This window comes from Rhinoderma darwinii, chromosome 2 (assembly GCF_050947455.1).
Source record: "Rhinoderma darwinii isolate aRhiDar2 chromosome 2, aRhiDar2.hap1, whole genome shotgun sequence".
Lineage (NCBI taxonomy): Eukaryota > Metazoa > Chordata > Amphibia > Anura > Rhinodermatidae > Rhinoderma > Rhinoderma darwinii.
The window spans coordinates 128,863,984-128,887,518 of record NC_134688.1 but is presented as its reverse complement, the minus strand read 5'-3'; the positions used below and the strand labels follow the sequence as shown (position 1 = coordinate 128,887,518).

The window sequence follows — 23,535 nt, the reverse complement described above, 5'->3', positions numbered from 1 at the left end:
AGGCTATTCCATGCGAGAAATTGCCAAGAAACTGAAGATTTCCTACAACGATGTGTACTACTCCTTTCAGAGGACAGCACAAACAGGCTCTAACCAGAGTAGAAAGAGAAGTGGGAGGCCCCCGCTGCACAACTGAGCAACAAGACAAGTACATTAGAGTCTCTAGTTTGAGAAATAGACGCCTCACAGGTCCTCAACTGGCAGCTTCATTAAATAGTACCCGCAAAACACCAGTGTCAACGTCTACAGGGGAAGATGCGACTCCGGGATGCTGGCCTTCAGGGCAGAGTGGCAAAGAAAAAGCCATATCTGAGACTGGCTAATAAAAGGAAAAGATTAATATGGGCAAAAGCACACAGACATTGGACAGAGGAAGATTGGAAAAAAGTGTTATGGACAGACGAATCGAAGTTTGAGGTGTTTGGATAACACAGAAGAACATTTGTGAGACGCAGAACAACTGAAAAGATGCTGGAAGAGTGCCTGACGCCATCTGTCAAGCATGGTGGAGGTAATGTGATGGTCTGGGGTTGCTTTGGTGCTGGTAAAGTGGGAGATTTGTACAAGGTAAAAGGGATTTTGAATAAGGAAGGCTACCACTCCATTTTGCAACGCCATGCCATACCCTGTGGACAGCGCTTGATTGGAGCCAATTTCATCCTACAACAGGGCAATGACCCAAAGCACACCTCCAAATTATGCAAGAACTATTTAGGGAAGAAGCAGGCAGCTGGTATTCTATCTGTAATGGAGTGGCCAGCGCAGTCACCAGATCTCAACCCCATAGAGCTGTTCTGGGAGCAGCTTGACCGTATGGTACGCAATAAGTGCCCATCAAGCCAATCCAACTTGTGGGAGGGGCTTCTGGAAGCATGGGGTGAAATTTCTCCCGATTACCTCAGCAAATTAACAGCTAGAATGCCAAAGGTCTGCAATGCTGTAATTGCTGCAAATGGAGCATTCTTTGACGAAAGCAAAGTTTGAAGGAGAAAATTATTATTTCAAATAAAAATCATTATTTCTAACCTTGTCAATGTCTTGACTATATTTTCTAGTCATTTTGCAACTCATTTGATAAATAGAAGAGTGAGTTTTCATGGAAAACACAAAATTGTCTGGGTGACCCCAAACTTTTGAACGGTAGTGTATATACATATGTGTATATATATATATATATATATATATACACATATATATATATACATATATATATATATATATATATATATATATATAATGCTGGAGAAAGGCCCCATGGAGTAGAGCTGAAACGTTGCGTGTGGTGATTAAAGTGATTCTATCTTTCACTAAATTTGGAGCGCTGCCTTGTATTTTGGAAGAGACTGCTACGAATTTTGGGACATTGGCCACGTGTTCGGACAAGGATATTGCACCGTACGTTTGTTTAATACAGTGCTCCTTTTTTACTAATTGGATATATATATATACCCGGGAAGGTTTTCGTAAAGTCCCGACCTTGCCAGGGTTCTTTTTTTATCAGCCATGATCACAGGATCACAATCCAGCACTATAAAAGCAAAAACAGACATTTGCTTTTATAGTATAGATGTTTTATCTGGCAGTATCAGGTAATGCACTTTACTAGATAATCCTAGACAGGAAGGTAAAGTGTCGTGGTTGCCCATAGCAACCAATCAGATTAATACTTTCATTTTCAAAGGAGCCCTGGAAAGATGAGAGCTGGAATCTGATTGGTTGCTATTGGCAACTGCCCAATTTTTCTTTTACACCAGTTTAGATAAATCATCCCCAGTTGCATCTTCTGCTTTTTGGCCAAACATCACCTCCCCCACCACGACGCAATAGTATGTATGTCGTCGTGCGGGAACAGGTTAGAAATTTAACAGTGGGGAATTGCCAGAGTACATAGGGCTACTAGCGATTTCCCAATAAACAAAAAAAACTTGGGCATGGATTGGGCTCCTGGGCATCTCAGAGCTCAGCATTCATAAACTTCTCTGGTAAAATGAAAGCTGTGCTGTTATTGAAGATTTTTTTCAATTAGACAGTTTTTATAAATCTGCCCAGTGTCTGCTCTATGTTGCCTGCGCCAGCAGCTGTGCCTTAGGTTTGTCAGAAATAGGAAAGAAACCAGATACGAAACCCAGGAAAAGAAAAGTCATTGAAGTATTGCATAAAGAGGGCTAAAGTAACACAAATATTGCCAAGAAGTTGAAGTGTTCTCATCCGGATGTGTCACGGCTGGTAAAAAGCCTGAATGAAGAGGGAAATACTGACCGAAATGCGAGGAAGGGAAGACCAAGGTTGTCATCACCTAGAGAAGACAATATTTTGCGCAGGATCTGTAAAAGGAACTATTTTAGACGTTTCAGAGAATTGGCACAGGAAAGGCAGACTGCGTTGCATGGGATTAAAAGCTCGAAAACCGAAGAACAAGGCAATGAAGAAGCAGCTTCTCCAGTGGGCTTGCAAACATGTATTGAGGACAGTGAAAGAATGGAGACTGTTATGAAAGTCATGGCAGTGATGGACCACAGCTTGCCCAATGAAAGGATGTGACTGGGGAGTTTACTGCGAATAGTAAAACATGCCCCTGTAGTCATGCGGTGGGTGGCTTTCTCATATAATGGAGCAGGTTGCATTCGTTTAACGCTTTCCCGACATTTGACGTATGGGTACGCCATGGAAAGCCATGACGTCCCGCAATTTGCCATACCCATACGCCAAATGAAGAAGGGGTTACAGTGTAAAAAATTAAAGTTTATAACAGCAGGCCATCTTTACACGAGGGCCAGGGGGGTGGCTCACCCGCCCCGGCTATCTGTTTGCGGCTTTCGCCAATCACTGTGCCAAAGTGATATGGTGGTGATTGGTGCTGCCTAGGGCAACACCAATCCCTGCCATGTAGTGATGACAAGGTGGCGGTGATGCCACCTACCCCAGATCGCTACGGTTAGGAACGGTGAGCAGAGCTGGTGTTACGGTCTGTGAGCCATACTTACCGATTCTAAGGCCTTCTATGCTGCGATCCGGCTGTGACGTCTTCATCCGACTGCTTCCTGCTTCTTTTTTTTTAGCAGCTGCACTTGTTTTGTCCCTAAACTTCTTATCCCTGTACCCTTACCCCCCTCCCCGTTTATGTGCGGATCAGTGACCGACAATTTTTTGCACAGGACTTTTTTTTTTGCACCTCCCTGTGTGCGCCCTGCGGCCACTGAGTGCTGATCAGCATCCGTGGTCATTTTTGTTTGCCGCAAGTTGTTTTTTTTTCATCTTTTTCTACCCGCACCAATTCACTGTGTGCTTCCTATGGCCGCTGAGCGCTGATCAGTGACCATCATCACTGATCGGCATCTGTGCTCAATTATTGGCGCATATTTTTTATTTTTTGGCCTTTTTTTTTTTTTACTGCACCTTTTTTTGCGTGCACCCTGCGGCCACTGAGTGCCGAGTCTAATAATCAGCCTCAGTGGTAATTTGTTTACGCAGGTTTTTTTTTGGCCTTTTCTTGTTTTTATAAAAATGTAAAAAAAAAGAGTAGCGTTAGGGCGTTACAGTAGCGCACATTTACAGACGTCCGTTTTGAAAAAAAATATATAGCAGAAGTTATAACTATATATTTTTTATACAATTTGAGTAAATTTATAGCGCTATAGTTAGCGTCCGTTTAGTGACGGCCATTGTTTTTTTTTTAAAAAAGGTCATTCACTAAATTTATGATAGCGTAGCGACAGTTTTAGTATAAATTTACAGCTTATAGTCAGCGTCCGTTTAGTGACAGACATTTAGGGTTTTTTTTAACTGAAGTTCGGTCACTACATTTTTGACACAGTTGTAGCTCAATTTTTTTTACAGTTCTAGATTGAACGTTCAATAAATTTCTTTCTCCTAAATTTTTCTTATTCTTTTCTTCTCTTCTTTTTTTTTTTCCTATAAATTTCATATACACGTGTGAAAGCACAACATACACAACCACCCCTATAAAAATAAATTGAGTATTACACGTGTTGAAGAACTATACACCCCCCTAATAAAAAAGGCCCAATCATCTCAAAGGGTCTACTCAGCCGAAGAGGAATAAGCCATCCTGGCCTCTGACACTGAATCAGCCAACGAGGGAGAAGAGTAAATTGCCCCATTCCTCTTAACCTCCTCATCATCGTCCTCATCCAGTGATGAGGAAGCCCCCCGCTAAGACGCCCCAGGACATCAGCTGAGGCAACCCCCCAAATGAGTGATACCATGTGGAACCCACCCCCAGATAATTATGAGCCTCACACTCCAGATTTCATAGGCAGCTCAGGAATTCGATCTGAGACTGTAGGCCTTTTTCTCTGAGGATATTGTTAATTTAATCGTAGCCCAGACAAATTTATACGCCCAACAATTTTTAGCCCTAAACCCCACGTCATCATTTGCTAGGTGGACCCCCATAGAGGCAGCGGAGATGATGAAATTTTGGGGCCTTGTCCTACATACGGGCTTAGTAAAAAAGCCAGAGATTAGGCAATACTGGAGTGAGAAAGTTTTATACAGCACCCCAATTTCCTCAATGGGTGTAGTTACTAAAATGGGGTCAATTGTGGGGGGTTTCTACTGTTTTGGCACCGCAAGAGTCCTTCAAACCTGACATGGTGCATTAAATATATTCTAATAAAAACAAGGCCCCAAAATCCTCTTGGTGCTCCTTTGCTTCTGGGGCCGGTACTTCAGTCTATAAGCACGCTAGGGACAGATGTGGGATATTTCTAAAAACTGCAGAATCTGGGCAATAAATATTGAGTTGCATTTTTCTGGTAAAACTTTGTCTTACAAAAAAATTGATTAGAAATTAATTTCAGCAAAAAAAAAACGAAATTTGTAAATTTCACCACTACTTTGCTTTAATTCCCGTGAAACGTCTTAAGGGTGAAGAAACTTTCTAAATGCTGTTTTGAATACTTTGAGGGGTGCAGTTTTTAAAATGGGGTGACTTATTGGGGGTTTTCTAATATAAAAGGCCCTCAAAGCCACTTCAGAACTGAATTGGCCCCTGCAAAAATAGTATTTTGACATTTTCTTGAAAATCTGAGAAATTGCTGCTAAAGTTCTAAGCCTTGTAACGCCCTATAAAAATAAAAGGATGTCAAAAAACGACATATGGGGGATGTTAATTAGCAACAATTTTGTGTGGTATAACTGCCTGTCTTACAAGCAGATACATTTAAATTGAGAAAAATGCTAATTTTTGCAATTTTTCGCAAAATTTGGGTGTTTTTCACAATTAAATACTGAACATATCGAGCAAATTTTGCCAGTAACAAGTCCAATGTGTCATGAGAAAATCTCAGAATCGCTTGGATAGGTGAAAGCATTCCGAAGTTATTACCACATAAAGTGAAACATGTCAGATTTGAAAACTGAGGCTCTGTCAGGAAGGTCAAAAGTGGCCAAAGCGGGAAGGGGTTAATCTCGGGAATGATGAATGTCACATTCACGTGGGGTACCATGAAATCCATCAAGTGATTAAAAATCTTGATGATTCCATGCCAAACCGGATGAAGGAAGTGATAAAGCAAAAGGCAGATTGAACTAAATATTAGGTGCGCAATGATCTGTTGTTTTTTTGTGTGAGCCGACATCTGCAGAATTTATACTTAGCTCTGACAATTTTAGTCAATGTACCATTAAATTCCAAAATGGAAGCCAAATACTCTTTGTCGGTAACTCATTTTGTTGAGGTAACAATGAGAGTGCAATTTCCCACATATTCCTTACACACATTAGTGGATTTATTGCATATATTTGCCTCACCGTGCGAAACTTTTTCACGCCAGTGTCTCTCTCTCTTTAAAAAGGCTTAGGGTACCAGAAGGATTGAATATAACATGACTGCTTTTGTTTTTGCTTCTACACGGCTGCACCAGCCATCGGTTTGGGCGGGAAGAAGGCATCTTTGCCATCACCTCTTTTGATTTGGATGAAGGGCAGGTGAATGACATTTGAAATAAAACAGAATTTACCTTTCCTCCAATCAGGCACATGTCTTTAACCATATGGGACTGCAACATCTCAGCCAGTAGCTGATCATGTGTATTGGTTCTAATAAACTGGGAGGATCTGGAATGCAACTGCATAGGCCGTGTACCTGCTGCCACCTGTGAAGAAAAATGCACGTATATTCAAAAAATATGTTACCAATCATTTTCACCTGGGCTAGATCACAAGTAAGTCTATCTAGAAATATGCCTAGTGTAAAAATGCCCAGTTTAAAAGAGCTATGTGATAACATTATGAAGGTGCATAATTTGTTTTTAAAAATGCATCCGAAGTAACCTAAATACTGTATTTCTAATTATTTGGGTACTTATCAATGTCTGGTCGAGTTGGAAATGTGAATTCACACAAATGCATGAGGTACAAAAAAGAGTGTATTCATTTTGGGACAAGAATGCTTAATTAATAATCGTAGTTATTCTACCATTATAAACATATATGTATTTCAGCAAACTCGTTTCCAGCATTTGTAAGCAAAAGATTTACCTTACTCAAGTCAGAAACCGATTAGCCATAACATTAACCCCTTCCCGACATTTGCCGTACATGTACGTCATGGAAAGTACTGACTTCCCGCATCTTGCCGTACATGTACGCCAAATGTTTGGGACCGGCTCAGAAGCTGAGCCGGTGCCATCATCACCGGATCTCAGCTGTATCTTACAGCTGACATCCGGCTGTAACGGCGGGGACCGAAATTAGCTTCGATCCCCGCCATTAACCCCTTAAGTGCAGCGCTCAAACGCGATCGCTGCACTTAAGGTGTTTGCAGCTCATCGGAACCCCAGTAATGAAATTGCCGGGGTTCCGGTGGCTGCAATGGCAACCGGAGGCCTAATACTGGCCTCCCGGTCTGCCTAGCACCGAAGCCGGTCAAGATCCGCCCGGCGGCGGAGCCTGATCGGCTTCCGTAGCTGCCGGCAAGATGGCGCCGGGTCAGGAGCTGATCCGGCGTCATCAGCAGTGGAAGTCAGCTGTACTGTACAGCTGACATCCACCTGTAACGGCAGGAACCGGAGCTAGCTCCGATCCCTGCCATTAACCCCTTCGATGCAGCAATCGAAAGCGATTGCTGCATCGTAGCGGTTACTAGCAGATCGCCAGCCCTGACAGGCAATCGGGACTGGCGACTGCTGTTATGGCAACAGGAGACACAATGGTCTCCTGCTCTGCCATTACGGAAGCCGATTTAGGCCCCGCCGGGAGGCGAAGCCTAATCGGCTTGCTGTCAGTGAATGACTGACAGATCTAATACATTGAACTACATAGGTAGTGCAATGTATTAGAAAAAAAAAAATCTGACCGTTGGACCTTCAAGTCCCCTAGTGGAACTTGAGAAAAAGTGTAAAAAAAGTATAAAAAAGTGTAAAAAAAAGTGCAAAAAATAAAAGTTTGAAAACAATAAAAGTTTCAAGTAATCAAATAAAACACAATCCCCCTTTTACTCTTATCAAGTCCTTTATTATTGAAAAATAATAATAAACCATATGTATTTTGTATCGCCGCGACCGTAACGACCTGAGGTATCAAAATATTATATTATTTATTGCACGCGGTGAACAGCGTAAAAAAAACCGTAAAAAACGTTACCAGAGTTTCTGTTTTTTGGTCACTTTGCCCTACAAATATTAGAATAAAAAGTGATCAAAAAGTCGCACGTATCCAAAAATGGTACCTCTAAAAACTATAGCTCGTCCCGCAAAAAACAAGCCCTCATACACCTCCGTCGACAAAAAAATTAAAAAGTTATGGTTCTCACAACTTGGCGACTGAAAAAATACATTCTTTTTACAAAAGTAATTTTATTGTGCAAAAAGTTGTAAAACATAAAAAAGTGCTATAAATTAGGTATCGCCAGAATCGTACTGACCCCCAGAGTAAAGTTAACATGTAATTTATAACGCATGGTGAACGCTGTATAAAAAAAACGAAAAAAGCTGTGCCAGAATTGCGTTTTTTTGTTTACCTGACCTCCCAAAAAATAGGATAAAAGGTGATCAAAAAGTCACATGTACCCCAAAATGGTACCAATAATAACTACAGCTCGTCCCGCAACAAACCAGCCCTCATACCGCTACGTCTATGAAAAATAAAATTAGTTATGGCTCCAATAAGTCAGGAAATAAAAAAATATGCAGTTGTGCCCGAGGGGAACATTTCTTCTGTTTGAAGAGGCGATTTTTCAAGGACCTAAAATTAGGGAACCAGGAAAGGGAGGGCCCAAACATATCCGCTGGAAGCGACGGTCCCCGTATTATACCAGGACAACACTTTCCCAGCAAAATTCCTCAAACTACAAAGGCGCGGAGTGTGGACCAAAAGGGGGATAAGAAATGACACCATTTATCAGTGCGACACCGGCCTGTGCGGAAAGGATTGCTTCACAGCGTAACACACATCTATGGATCATTTTATTGGTTTTTTTTACCCCGTTATTATACCACCTGACTATGCCCCTTATATACTCCGCCCGGCTTACATATGCCCTACATTATAAACGGAAACACCAGTAAGACTCCAAACAAAACTACTATAAAGCAAAATCCACGCTCCAAAAGCCAAATGGCATTTCCTCCCATCTGAACCCTACAGCGTGCCCAAACAGCAGTTTCCTTCCACATATATGGCATCGTCATACCCGGGAGAACCCTTTTAGCAATTTTTGGGGTGTGTGTCTCCAGTGGCATAAGCTGGGCACGACATATTTGCCACTGAATGGCATATCTAGGGAAAAATATAAATTTTTAATTTGCACCATCCACAGCGCATTTATTAATGGAAAAGACCTGTGGGGTGAAAATGCTCTCTACACCCCTTAATAAATGCCTTGAGGGGTGCAGTTTCCATAGTGGGGTCACTTCCCAGGGGTTTATTTTTATTATTTCACATCTGAGCCTCTGCAGTTGTGAACCAATACTTTGTAAATCGCCAAATTAGGCCTCAATTTTACATGGTACCCTTTCACTCCTGAGCCTGGTCGACTGTCCAGGCAAGAGATTAGGGCCACATGTAGGGTGTTTCTAAAACCAGGAAACCCAGCATAATAATTAGAGAGCTGTCTTGTTATGGTGGCACAAGCTGGGCACCACATATTGTCCACATATCTGTGGAAAAAATCCCATTTTCACTCTGCAACATCGAGTTCACACTAATTTCTACAAAACACCTGCAGGGTTAACATGCTCACTACACCCGTAGGTAAATGCATTGAGGGGTGGTTTCCAAAATGGGGTCACTTCTGGGGGGTTTCCACTGTTTTGGGCCCACAGGCGCCCAGAAACCAATCCAGAAACATCTGCACTCCAAATGGCGGTCCTTCCCTTCTGAGCCCTGCCGTGTGCCCAAACAGCAGTTTATGACCACATATGGGGTATTGCCGTACTCGGTAGAAATTGCTTTACAAATGTTGGGTTCTTTTTTTCCTTTATTTGTTGCGAAAATGAAAAAAATTGCGCTAAAGCTACGTCTTATTGAAGAAAAAGGATTGTTTTTATTTTCACTGCCCAATTCTAATAAATTCTATGAAACATCTGTGGGGTCAAAATGCTCACTACGCCCCTAGATGAATTCCTCAAAAGGTGTAGTTTCCTAAATGGTGTCACTTTTTGGGCGTTTTCATTGTTTTTTCCCCTCAGGGGCTTTGCAAATGTGACATGGCCGCCGCAAACCATTCCTGCTCAATGTGATCTCCAAAAGCCAAATAGCGCTCTTTCCCTTCTAAGCCAAGCCGTGTCTCCAAACAGCCGTTTATTACCACATGTGGGGCATTGTTTTACTCGGGAGAAATTGCTTTACAAATTTTGTGGTGCTTTTTCTCCTTCAGTCCTTGTGGAAATGAGTAAAAATAAGCTAAACCTACATTTTCTTTGAAAAAATGTAGATTGTCATTTTCAGGGCCTATTTCCAATAATTTATGCAAAAAACCTGTGGGGTCAAAGAGCTCACTATACCCCTAGATAATTTCCTCAATGGGTGTAGTCTCCAAAATGGGGTCACTTGTGGGGGGTTTCCACTGTTTTGTCTCCTCAGGGACTTCGTAAATGTGACATGGCCTCCGCAAACCATTCCTGCTAAACTTGAGCTCCAAAAGCCAAATAGCGCTCTTTCCCTTCTCAGCCCTGCCGTGTCTCCAAACAACCGTTTATTACCACATGTGGGCTATTGTTTTATTCGGGAGAAATTGCTTTACAAATTTTACGGTGCTTTTTCTCCTTTAGTCTTTGTGAAAATGAGAAAAAAAATCGCTAAACCTACATTTTCTTTGAAGAAATGTTGATTTTAATTTTCACGGCCTACTTCTAATAATTTCTGTAAAAAAGCTGTGCGGTCAAAATGCTCACTGTACCCCTAGATAATTTCCTTGAGGTGTGTAGTTTCCCAGATGGGGTCACTTTTGGGGGATTTTGACTGTTTTGGCACCGCAAGAGCCCTTCAAACCTGACATGGTGCCTAAAATTTATTCTAACAAAAATAAGGCCCGAAAATCCACCAGGTGCTCCTTTGCTTCTGAGACCGGTGCTTCATTCCAGTAGCACGCTACGGCCACATGTGGGATATTTCCTAAAACTGCAGAAACTGGGCAACAAATATTGAGTTGCATTTCTCTGGTAAAACCTTCTGTGTTATAAAAAAAATTGTACTAAAAATTTATTTCTGCAATAAAATATGAAATTTGTAAAATTCACCTCTACATTGCTTTAATTCCTGTGACATGTGTAAAGGGTTAAGACATTTTCTAAATGCTGTTTTGAATACTTTGAGGGGTGAAGTTTTTAAAATGGGGTGACTTTTTGGGGGTTTCTAATATATAAGGCCCTCAAAGCCACTTCACAACTGAACTGGCCCCTGTAAAAATGGCCTTTTGAAATTTTCTTGAAAATGTGAGAAATTGCTGCTAAAGTTCTAAGCCTTGTGAGGTCATAGAAAAATAAAAGGATGTTCAAAAAACGATGCCAATCTAAAGTAGACATATGGGTGATGTTAATTAGCAACAATTTTGGGTGGTATAACTGCCTGTCTTACAAGCAGATACATTTAAATTGAGAAAAATGCAAATTTTTGCAATTTTTCGCTAAATTTTGGTGTTTTTCACAATTAAATACTGAACATATCGAGCAAATTTTGCCAGTAACATAAAGTCCAATGTGTCACGAGAAAACAATCTCAGAATCGCTTGGATAGGTGAAAGCATTCCGGAGTTATTACCACATAAAGTGACACATGTCAGATTTGAAAAATGAGGCTCGGTCAGGAAGGTCAAAAGTGGCTAAAGAGGGAAGGGGTTAAAACCACCTGCATAATATTGTGTAGGTCAACCTTGTGCCCCAAAACAGCTCGAGGAATGGGCTCCACATGACCTTTGAGGGTGTCCTGATATACCTGGTGGTAAGACGTAAGTATCAGATACTTTTACTCCTGTAAGCTGCGACGTAGGACCTCCATGTATCGGACTTGTTTTTTCATCACATCCCACAGATGCTCGATCGGATTTAGATTGGGGAACTTGGACCCCAAGTAAACACCTTGAACTCCTTGTCACGTTCCTCAAACCATTCAAGAACAATTTTTGAGGTGTGGCAGAGTGCATTATTCTGATGAAAGATGCCACTGCCATTAGGGTGGTACGTGTCAAAGCAACATCCACATGAATACCAGGATGCAAGTTTTTCCAGCAGAACATTTCCCAGAGCATCACACTGCATCCGTCGACTTGCCTTCTTCCCATAGTGCATCTTGGTGCGATCTATTCTCCAGGTAATCGACACGCATTCAGCCAGCCATTCACATGATGTAAAAGAAAACGTGATTTATCAGGTGAGGCTACCTTCTTCCATTGCTCTATGGTTCCATTCTGATGCTCACATGTGCATTATAGGTACTTGCAGCTGTGGACTGGGGTTTAGCATGGGCACTCTGACTGGTCTGCAGCTACTAAGCCCCAAACGCAGCAATCTACAAGGCACTGTGTATTCTGTCAGCTCTCCATAAAAGCCAGCATTGACTTTTTCAACAATTTGTGATACAGTGGTTTTTCTGTGGGATTGGACAAGGCGGCGAGCCTTCACTCGCCGCGCGCAATAATAAGCCTTGGGTGGTTATGACACCGTTGCCAGTTCACCGATTGTCCTTCATTGGTAGGTACTAACCACTGCATACCAAAAAAAACCCACCCTGCCGTTTGGAGATGCTCTGACACAGTCGTCTAGCCATCACAATTTGGTCCTTGTCAAAGTCGCTCAGATCCTTATGCTTGCCCATTATACCTGCTTCCAACACATTAACTTAAAGAACGGACAGTTTACTGGGTGCCCAATATATCCCACTCATTGACATGTGCCATTGTAAAAAAAATAATCAATGTTATTTACTTCACCTATCACTGGTTTTAACGTTATGGCTGAAAAGTGTATATTTATGTCCATGGGCTGCAGTATTATATGTCTAATGATGGTTAGGCTTGAAAAACATGGGCAGAGGTCTCACAATACCTACAGGCAGTAAGAAATCAGCCTGTCCTACCACGTGAGAAAGCAGGGAAAGCATATAAATGTTCTATCAGAAAGAGGATAGACTGTTATCCGTGTGAAATATCTGCCTTGAAAATTCCATACAAGGAAGAGTTCAAACGAAAAAGACACATTTCAGAGTAGCTGAAAACTATAAAATAAACCACTATCGGGAAAATATGTTGGTGGAGTAGAATCTCACCACTTTCTCATGAGCAAATAGAAATTAAACAAACTATGAAAGTCTTGGAAGATTTTATTTCATTGCATTAAGAAATAATGCATCAATGAATGTTTACATTCAACTTATGGTAAGAAAATGCAAAAAAGGCTCTGATGTATGCAACATAGTTGCATTTGTCGCTCATATAATCCCATTGTAAAAATTAAAAATGTATTCCACGTGGTCAACTGTTTTTTTTTTTGCAAAACACTGAGTTTGAAAAGTGCAGTAGATTGCCAAGGCATACCACCTGAATCATGTTAATCATATTTTTTTAACTTCATATAAGGCAAATAACCTTTAACCCCTTAGTGACCAGCCCATTTTAGGCCCTAATGACGAAGCTATTTTATTCGTTTTTCTATAGCCGCATTCAAAGAGCTATAACGTTTTGATTTTTTCGTCTACATAGCTGTATGAGGACTTGTTTTTTTGCGGGATTAGTTGTGCTTTTTAATAGCACCATTTTTGGGTACTTATAATTTTTATATTAACTTTTATTAACCCTTTTGGGGGGGATTATAAAAAAAAACTGAAATTCCGCCATTGTTCTATGCGTTTTTAAATTGACGCCGTTCACTGTGCGACGTAAATAACATGTTACCTTTATTCTATGGGTCGGTAAGATTACGGCGATACCACATATGTGGAGGTTTTTTTGTGTTTTACGACTTTTGCACAATAAAAACACTTTTGAACTAAAATTATTTGTTTTTGCCTCGTCGCTTTCCAAGAGCCGTAATTTTTTTATTTTTCCATCAATGTAGTGATTTTTTGCGCTTGTTTTCTGCGGGACGAGACGTAGTTTTGAATGGTACTGTTTTGGGGTGCATGGGACTTATTGATTAATTTTTATTATGACTTTTTTGGGGGGTCAATGGAAAAAAATTGCAATTTCGCCATGGTTTTTTGCGTTTTTTTTTTACGGTGTTCACTTTGCGGTTTAAATTACATATTAACTTTATTAATGGAGTCATTACGGTCGCGGCGATACCACATATGTGTATTTTTTTTTTTTTTTTACACTTTTACTAAATAAAACCACTTTTTATGGAAAAAAATGGATTTTTTTACTGTACTTTTTATTAATAATCTTTATTTCACTTTGATGACTTATTTTATTAGTCCCACTAGGGGACTTTACTGTGCGATATTCCGATCGCTGCTATAATGCTCTGGTATACTTCGTATACCAGAGCATTATTGCCTGTCAGTGTAAATCTGACAGGCAATCTGTTAGGACGTGCCTCCGGTGCGTCCTAACAGGAATATGTCCAGGGCAGACCTGGGGGCTTTTATCAAGCCCCCGGCTGCCATGACACCCCATCGGAGACCCGCGATTTCATTCGCGGGCCGCCGATGGGTGACAGAGGGAGCGCACTCCCTCTGTAAACAAAGTTAAATGCCGCGGTCGCTATTGACGGCGTCATTTAACGGGTTAAACGGCCACGATCGAAGTAAACTTCGATCGCGGGCGTTGGAGCAGGAGCTCAGCTGTCATCAGACAGCAGAGCCCCGGCTCCTGCCTGCACGGGAGACCCGTGCAGGACTTAGACTAGGCTGACGTGAAAAGGCGTCAGCCTAGCCTAAAGCCCATTAGTGACCGACGTAAAAAGGCGTATTAGTGGTCACTAAGGGGTTAATAATGTTTATTTGGGGAATGGTAGAAGGTGAAGTAACGCAAATGATCCTCAGCATAGCTCCTCAAACAAGACGGACACAAAGCAGTAAAATTTCTACATTAATTCCATGCAACATTTTCTTTAATAATAATTTAAAAAAAATATGTGGTATTTCACCTGTATTGTGATGTCCTTGTCACTAGTCTGAATGCGGACAGAAGCCAGGGGGCTATCAGGTTTCTGCTCTGACTCTAAATTTACAATTTTCAGGAAAACAGGAGACCTTGAGTCCAGCAGCTCAAACCTCTGGAAAATAAAGCTTAATATTAAGATAACAAAACAAAGGTAACATAAAAAAAATATTATTAGATCTTACATTTTGCACAAGAAAAATACTACAATACACCTATTTCAGGGATGTTCTACTGGGGAAATGAGTTTGCTTGTCCCCAACGTTACATGACTACGTAACATAATAAGGTTATCAAACCTAGGATGACCTCTTCCTTCCCTACCAGCATGTAAGCAAAGGGGAAATAAAGAATGCACTCAAAATATATATGAGGCCAAGCCATGTAAGAGCATATGAAACCAGGTCACGTCAGATATGCGGTCTATCTTAATATATACTTTATGGATAAGTTTCTGCAAATGTTCATGGACGTACCAAGTAATAAGTCTCTGGAAAAACATAAAAATATGCTTTAGACTGCCCAGAGTTTACCCCAAGTAGAAGTCTTAGCCAATAATTGATTCATAAACATCATTATTGTAAATTTGTTTCGTCACTATAAAATGTCTGATATTGTCTGCACATGAACCCCCTAAATTGTGAAGTGCTGCGGAATATATTGGCTCTATATAAAGATTATTATTATTGTTTTGTGAAGGTACAGATTTAGCAAATGTATAATTTATAGCTTCAGCAGTTCATTCACCCCTGCCATTTTTTTTTTTCCATTTTCGTTTGTCTCCCTTCCAAAAGCCATAAGTTGTTATAGTTTTCGGTCATGGCTGCCATGACATTCATCGTAGGGGGTGATTGGGTGACAGAGGGCCCACCCCTCTGTCTAAAGGCCTAGATGCTGAATTATTGACTACAACATCTAAGTGGTTAAACGGCCGGGATTGGCGCTATCTCCGATCTTGGCCTTTAGAGCGAGGTGTTAGCTGTAATATAAAGCTGACACATGAGGTGTACGGAGCGGGCTCAGCCCTGTAGACCTTTGAAGCTGTCTTTATATTTTTTTACTTTTCCAATACATCTAAATTAGAATATGGAGAAACTCTGCAAATATTCTGGATAACAAATACCCTAATGTTTTATTTCTATAGCAGTGTTAGGCAACCTTGGTGAGGCAGATATCTACTGTAAAACAGATGATCTCCTGTGATCTAATAAAAAATGTTCACACAGAAAAGAAGCGACCCTGTTTAGGCCATAAACTGTACTTATACAGGGTGCTATTTTCACATGATGATTTAGATTTTTTACAAAAATACATGTTCTGAAATCTGCAAATATTTTCTAAAAAAAAAAATGGACCAAAAACACAGCATATTTTCACAAAACAACAAATTCATTTGCGTAGAGGGCGAAGAATGTGTCAGTCTGTATAGTAAAAAAAAAACAGAGGTGTCCTGTGAACCATGGTAATAACAATTACTGATGCTTTAGTCCACAACTTGTGGACTGAAGTGTCCTCATTGTTGAACTAAGGTAGCAGCAATCTACTCAGGGGCTGTCAAAGATCTACCTGTAGATCCCCATTTACTGGTTGCCTACCTAGGGTCTACAGCTTCTATGCAGACCTGTGTGTTTCCATGGCTACAGACTACAAACAAACACTCTGTATAGACTGATCCTGCAATACTACCCTCATATGTTTTCTACTACTTGGTAACCTACCGAATGTATGTGATTTAGTCATTAAATATGTAGGGTCTATGTACACTTTTAGTTCTAATATTCTAGAGAATTGCTTTACTCCGATTTTGTGATGAAAGCACTTTGCACCACTTTGCAGAAAGCAAGGTCCAGAAAAAAAAAGGCTTGAGTTTAGTGTGAAGGAACTGCACAGAGCACAGACCTCAACCACATCTAAGAGCTTTGGGTTAAGAACGGACTTCACGCCTTATTACCCAACATGACTAAAGTTTTTAATGAATGTGAATTCATGCAGCCATGTTCCAAAAGCTAGCAAAATAGTTTTCAATAAGACATATAACAGTAGAAAATGGGAATAACTTTACTTTAAAGTCCATGGTTTCTACTGAAATGCTCAGGAAGAACAAGTAGATGCGATTTTAGATGTCCATATACTTCTATCCACACAATAGATATAACTATCTATGGCTTGTAAAATTATATATATATGCATACAAGTAAATGTTAATCTACTGCCATAGCCGGCTTCTTCCTGATTCCAGCACTGTTTATTTTATCTTTTCAGGTGGCCCCGTTCCCCCGCAATCCTCCTTTTTACCCCCGCAATCAGCTAGTTCATCTCGGACGGCTGATATGCTCATTTATGAATAAATTGACAACAGGTCAATCCCCGACCCGCAACGTTAACAGTGCGCAAACTTAAACATGCAGCAAGAAAGAAAATCTCGTATAAAGTCTTATAATTTAGTGAATTTTATTGTGGACTACTATTCCATCTTGGATAATTTACCTTTAAAGTGTCCTCTACGGCAGTTCTGCCTTCTTTTCCCAGCACAAAAGTATAAGGATATAGTCTTTGAATGACTTGTTGGGTGGGCATCGTAGGGAATACATTCTTCAGTTATAAAAAGAAAGATATGTTAGGCTTATGTCTATGACACGGAACAACACAGTGGCTCCATTTCACAATTTAAAAGTAAAATGACATGAGCAGTTTCAGACTAAATCACCATGCGCGGAGTTCACTGAAAGTACAGCCGGGTGGTTTTCCTGGAAAGCCAGGCATATCCCCGATCGCCATAAAGTCAAAGCAGTGTATTTATAGAATTCATTACATAAGCAAGAGTAGCTGTAATGTTTTAACAAGGAATGTGTTGCATTAAATACTTACAGATGTATTTTTAGCCATACCATTAACTCTCTGTGAGGTGTTTGAAGTGAAAAGCTTGTATCTTAATAATCCTAACAACTATTCCAACTGCAAGGATGTTCAGCGTCATATTTAATGGTCATGGGCAATTTCAACCAATATAAATTCATTAACTTCAAAAATAAATAAAAAAATACTGTGCTGCCAGCCTATTCCCAAACATTAGATCATGAAATGCGCTTGTAAATTTACGTGGCCTCTATCCTAATCCAACACAAATTTCCGGAACAGTCCCATTCATCTGAATTTGCACACCATGTACATTCTGCAGAAACAACCCCATTCAGATGAATGCAATAGGTGTTTCAGTCACAGAAATGTCTGCAACGAATCTGCAGTGTGTAAATGCACCCTTAACCCCTTAGTGTCTAAGCCTGTTTTGGCCTTGTGGACACAGCCGATTTTTGCAAATCTGACGTGTGTTACTTTATGTGGTAATAACTCTGGAATGCTTTTGCCTATCCAAGCGATTAAGAGACTGTTTTCTTCTGACATGTTGTACTTTATGATACTGAAAAAATGTTGTCGTTAAATTCAATATTTATTTGTAAAAAAACACCAAAATTTAGAGAAAATTAGCAAAAATCTGCATTTTTCTAAATTGTAATGTATCTGCTTGTAAAACAGATTGTAATACCACACAAAATATTTACTAGTTAACATTTCCTATTTGTCTACTTTATGTTTGCATCGTTTTTTGAACGTCCTTTTATTTTTCTAGGACATTACAAGGCTTAGAACTTTAGCTAGAATTTCTCGCATTTTCTTGAAAATTTCAAAAGGCTATTTTTTCAGGGACCAGTTCAGTAGTGGCTTTGAGGGCCTTATATATTAGAAAGTCCCCATAAATCACCCCATTTTAAAAACTGCACACCTCAAAGTATTCAAAATAGCATTCAGAAAGTATTGTAACCCTTTAGGCATTTCACAGGAAATAAAGCAAAGTAGAGGTGAAATTTACAAATTTCTATTTTTTTTAATGAAATTAATTTGTAATACATTTTTTCTGTAACAGAAAAGAAGGTTTTACGAGAGAAACGCAACTAAATACTTATTGCCCAGATTCTGCAGTTTTTACAAATATCCCACATGTGGCTCTAGTGTGATAATGGACTGAAACACCGGCCTCAGAAGCAAAGGAGCACCTGGTGGATTTTGGGGCCTCTATTTTATTAGAATATATTTTAGGCACCATGTCAGGTTTGAAGAGGTCTTGTTGTGCCAAAACCGTGGAAACCCCCCAAAAGTGACCCCATTTTGGAAACTACACCCCTCAAGGAATTTTTCAAGAGGTATAGTGAGCATTTTTAGCCCACAGGTTTTTTGCTAAATTTATTGGAACTGGTCTGTGAAAATGAAAATCTACTTTTTTTCTGAAAAAACATACGAAGTTTTAGTTTTTACAAGGAATAAAGGAGAAAAAGCACTCCAACATTTGTAAAGCAATTTCTCCCGATTACGGCAATACCCCAAATGTGGTAATAAACTGCTGTTTGGACCCACGGCAGGGCTCAGAAGGGAACGAGGGCCATTTGGATTTTGGAGCGCAGATTTTGCTGGAATGGTTTTCGGTGCCATGTTGTGTTTGCAAAGCCCTGGAGGGACCATAACAGTGGAAACTCCCCAAAAGTTACCCCATTTTGGAAACTACACCCCTCAAGGAATTTTTCTAGTGGTATAGTTAGCATTTTGACCCTACACGGTTTTTGCTGAATTTATGGGAATTATGCCGTGAAATTGAAAATCTAAATTTTTTCTAATAAAATGTAGTTTTAGCTCAGATTTTTTCATTTTTACAATAGATAAAGGAGAAAAAACACCCCAATATTTGTAAACAAACTCTTCTGAGCACAGCAATACCCCATATGTGGTAATGAACTGCTGTTTGGACACATGGCGGAAGTTAGAAAGGACGGAGCACCATTTGACTTTTGGAGCTCAAGTTTTGCTGGAATGGTTTGCGGCCCCATGTCACATTTGCAAAGCCACTGAGGGGACAAAATAGTACAAACCCGGCAAAAGTGACCCCATTTGGGAAACTATACCCCTCCTGGAATTTATCTAGCGGTATAGTGAGCATTTTGACCCTACAGTTTTTTTTGCTGAATTATTGGAATTATGCAGTGAAAAAGAAAATCTACATTCTTTCCACTAAAATGTTGCATTTTTTTAATTTTCACAAGGAATAAAGGAGAAAAAGCGCCCCAACAATTGTAAAGCAATTTCTCCCGAGTACGGTAATACCCCACATCTGGGCATAAACTGCTGCTTGGATACACCACAGGGCTCAGAATGGCAGGAGTGCTACTTGGCATGTAGATTTTGGTTGATTGTTTTTTGGGCACCATGTCGAATTTGCAGAGCCCCTGAGGTACCCGTACAGTAGAAACCCCTGAGAAGTGACTCCATTTTGGAAACTATACCCCTGAGGGTAATCATCTAGGGGTGTACTGAGCATTTTGATCTCACAGGTGTTTTATAGATTGTATTAGAATGAGGCAGTGAAAATGAAATTTATTTATTTTTCCCCAAAAGTATGTAGTTTTGCACCCAATTTTTTTTCCACAAGGGGTAATAGGAGAAAAAACAACACATAATTTGTTACCCAATTTTTCCCGAGTATGGCAATACCCCATGTGTGGCCCAAAACTGCTGTTTGGGCACATGGCAGAGCTCAAAATGGAAGGAGTGCCATGTGGCTTTTAGAGCACAGATTTTGCTGGACTGGTGTATGGGCGCCATGTCGCATTTGCAGAGCTCCCTTAGGTACCAGAGTAGAGTGTAAAACCCTGAGAAGTGACCCCATTTTGTAAACTACACCCCTCAAGGCATTTATCATTTGTCTGGACATATGACAGGGCTTAGGAGTGAAAGGCACCTATTTTGGTGATTTTCGCAGCATTAGCCCACAATGGCAGGGCTCTGGGGTCAAATAGGAAAACAAACCCCCAAGTAGTGACCCCCATTTTGGAAACTGCACCCCTGAAGGCATTTTATCAACGGGTGTAGTGAGCATTTTGACCACACAGGTTTTTTTTTCTATAATAAATGAATGCTCAGTGGATGGTGCAAAGTGAAAATTGCAAATTTCCACAGGTATATGCCATTTTAGTGCACAATATTTTGTGCCCAGTTCATGCCACTGAAGACAAATACCTCAAACTGTTAAGCGGGTTCTCCCGGATATGGCGATGCCATATATGTGGACATAAACTGCCCGTTGTGCACGCTGAAGGGCTCAGAAGGGAGGGAGCGCCATTTGGCTTTTGGAGCGCAGATTTTGCTTAGTGGTAGTTTTGTTTGGGGTTTTGCTGGTATTTCAGTTTATGATGTGGGGGCATATGTAAGCTGTGCGGAGTACATCAGGGGCATAATAAGAGTGCATAATAATGGGGTAAATAAATAATAATTCATAGATATGTGGCCGGTGTCGCACTGATAAATGGTGCTAGATCTTATCCGCTTTTGGAACACTCTGCACATTTTGCATTGCCATATTCTGAGAGCCAGAACTTTTTTTTTCTCCACCGGAGCTGGGTGAGGGCTTATATGTTGCGGGACAATCTGTAGTTTTCATTGGTACCATTTTGGGGTACATGCGATTTTTTTGATCACTTTGGATTTAATTTTTTTTTGAAAGAAAGGTGACCAAAACCTGCAATACTGATGTTTTTTATACATTTTTTTTTACGGCGTTCGCCATGCGCTATGAATGAAAAATTTACTTTATTCTGCGGGTCGGTACGATTACGGCGATACCAGATGTATATAGTTTCTCTTATGCTTTGCAGCGTCTGCACAATAAAAATCACTTTTGTTTCAAATAATTTATTTTTTGTGTCACCATATTCTGAGAGCCATAACTTTTTTATTTATCCATCAAAAAAGCAGTGGGAGGGCTTGTTTTTTGAGGGACAGGCTGCAGTTTTTAATGGTATAATTTTGGGGTACATGCAACTTTTAGATCCCTTTTTTTATTCTGTTTTGCGAGGGGTAGCGACTAACAAACAGCGATTCTGGAATAGTTTTTTATAAAAAAAATTTACGCTGTTCACCGTACGGGTAAAATAGCGTGATATTTTTATAGTTTGGGTCGTTACGGATGCGGGGATACCACATGTGTACTTTTTTTATGTTTTTTTGTTTTTCCTATAATAAAAAACGTATTATAGGAAAAAAGGCTGTTATAGGGTTTTTTTTAACTAATTTTTTTCATGAAACTTATTTTTTTTTTTTACTTTTTTACATTTTAATTAACTTGTTTTAACTTTTTGTGTGTCCCACTAGGGAACTTGAAGGCATGAAGCCCTGATTGCTATTCTAATACACTGCACTACCTACATAGTGCAGTGTATTAGAGCTGTCAGTTATTCACTGACAGCAAGTCTATTAGGCTTCACCTCCCGGCGGGGCCTAATAGGCTTCCGTGCTAGGAAGCGATTATTAGGCCTACGGTTGCCATAGCAACCATCGGAACACCCGCGGGTGCCGATAGTTGTCATTAGCAACCATAGCGTGTGATCTAATCACTTAGATGCAGCGATAGCTGCATCTAAGGGGTTAGTCGGCCGGATCGGAGCCTAGCTCCGGTCCTGGCCGTTAGAGCACGATGTCAGCTGTGACAAACAGCTGAAACCCGCGCCCGTGGCAACCCTCGTGGTTGCCGACAGGCTACAAGACACTTCCATGCATCGATCGCGTTGATCGATGCATCTAAGGAGTTAATCGCCCGGATCGGAGCCTAGCTCCGGTCCTGGCTGTTGCAGAGGGGTGCCGGACAGCTGATTACCGCCGGTGATAGCGCTGGCTCAAGCTGAGCCAGCGCCATCACATACTCCACGTCATGGAGCTGTGATTGGTCAGTCTGCTTTAACTGACCAATCACAGCGATCGCTGGCAGGAGACCGCTGTGAATGGTCCCCTGCCGTCTTACTGTGCCGGTCAACTGTCATAAACAGACGACGGCACAGTTCTGTCACCTTGTCCTTTGACAGGGTGACAGTTTTTAGCCAGGACGAACCGGTACGCCCTGGTGCCTTAAAGCACTTCAATGCAGGACGTACCGGTGCGTCCTGGTGCGGTAAGGGGTTAAAGGGGTTGTCTCACCACAATCAACCACTTAAGGCTCCGTTCACAGTTTCAAAGTTTTATGCGGATTCCGCGCCAAAACCTGCATAAAATCCATTCACAATCTGCATCCCATGCATGTGAATAGGGTTTCTGCAACCCCATTCACATGATTTAAAAAATTTCTGCATGGATTGTTGCTGTGACATGGAAAACAAATAGCATGCTACTTATTCCTGCAGATTCCATGCAGAAAAACCTGCAGAACATCAAACTGCATATCCCCGGCAGAAATCCAAGTGTAATCCTTGGATTTATGCCAAAAAAACCTGTAGTAAATACATATCGGCAGGGCCGGCGTCAGCACCCAGCGAACGTAAACAAGTGCCAGGGCCGACTGCGCCTAGTGGGGCCCACTCAGAGAGAAGAACTAGTTCCCCTTTACTCAATTGTATCCGCATCCACAGGATGCAGAAACAATTGAGTAGTTTAGCACTGGCGAGGAAAGGGGACTATTAGTTACCTGCCTTGCCATTCGGTGCTTTACCTGTGATGCAGGCAGCGCAATTAAGTCATTGCACTGCCTGCATTGTTCCACTAAAGAAGGCCTGGTCAGAGGATACCAGGTCTGCGTCGCTGGAAGACGGCGTGGAAACGGGGGCAGGTGGGTAAGTAACTTTTTTGTTTTGTTTTTTTCCGGGGAGCAATGTGAGGGGAACTATCTACTCCCTGTCCCTACAGGGGGCACTCTCTACAGGGGTTATATGAGGGGCACTATCTACAGGGGGCACTGTGAATGGCACTATCTACAGGGGGCACCATGAATGGCGCTATCTACAGGGGTTCTATGAGGGGCACTACCTACAGGGGGCATTGTGAATGGCACTTTCTACAGGGGGGCTCCACGAGGGTCACTATCTACAGGGGGCACTGTAAATGGTACTTTATACAGGGGGCTCTATGTGTTGCACCTTCTAAAGGGGGCACTAAGAGTGCCACCA

The 23,535-nt window shown here is 41.0% G+C and overlaps 1 protein-coding gene across 3 annotated transcripts in view; it reads right to left on the bottom strand.

The window, feature by feature from the left end:
* Positions 1-23,535, bottom strand: part of VWA8 (von Willebrand factor A domain containing 8) — a 458,876-nt gene that overhangs the window by 298,057 nt on the left and 137,284 nt on the right. For all 3 annotated transcript variants that reach the window (XM_075852289.1, XM_075852288.1, XM_075852287.1), the window contains exons 10-12: positions 17,048-17,152; positions 14,547-14,675; positions 5,985-6,119 (exon numbers count right to left, since the gene is read on the bottom strand). In XM_075852289.1, the coding sequence (XP_075708404.1) occupies positions 5,985-6,119; positions 14,547-14,675; positions 17,048-17,152 (369 nt within the window). The remainder of the gene's footprint in view (positions 1-5,984; positions 6,120-14,546; positions 14,676-17,047; positions 17,153-23,535) is intronic.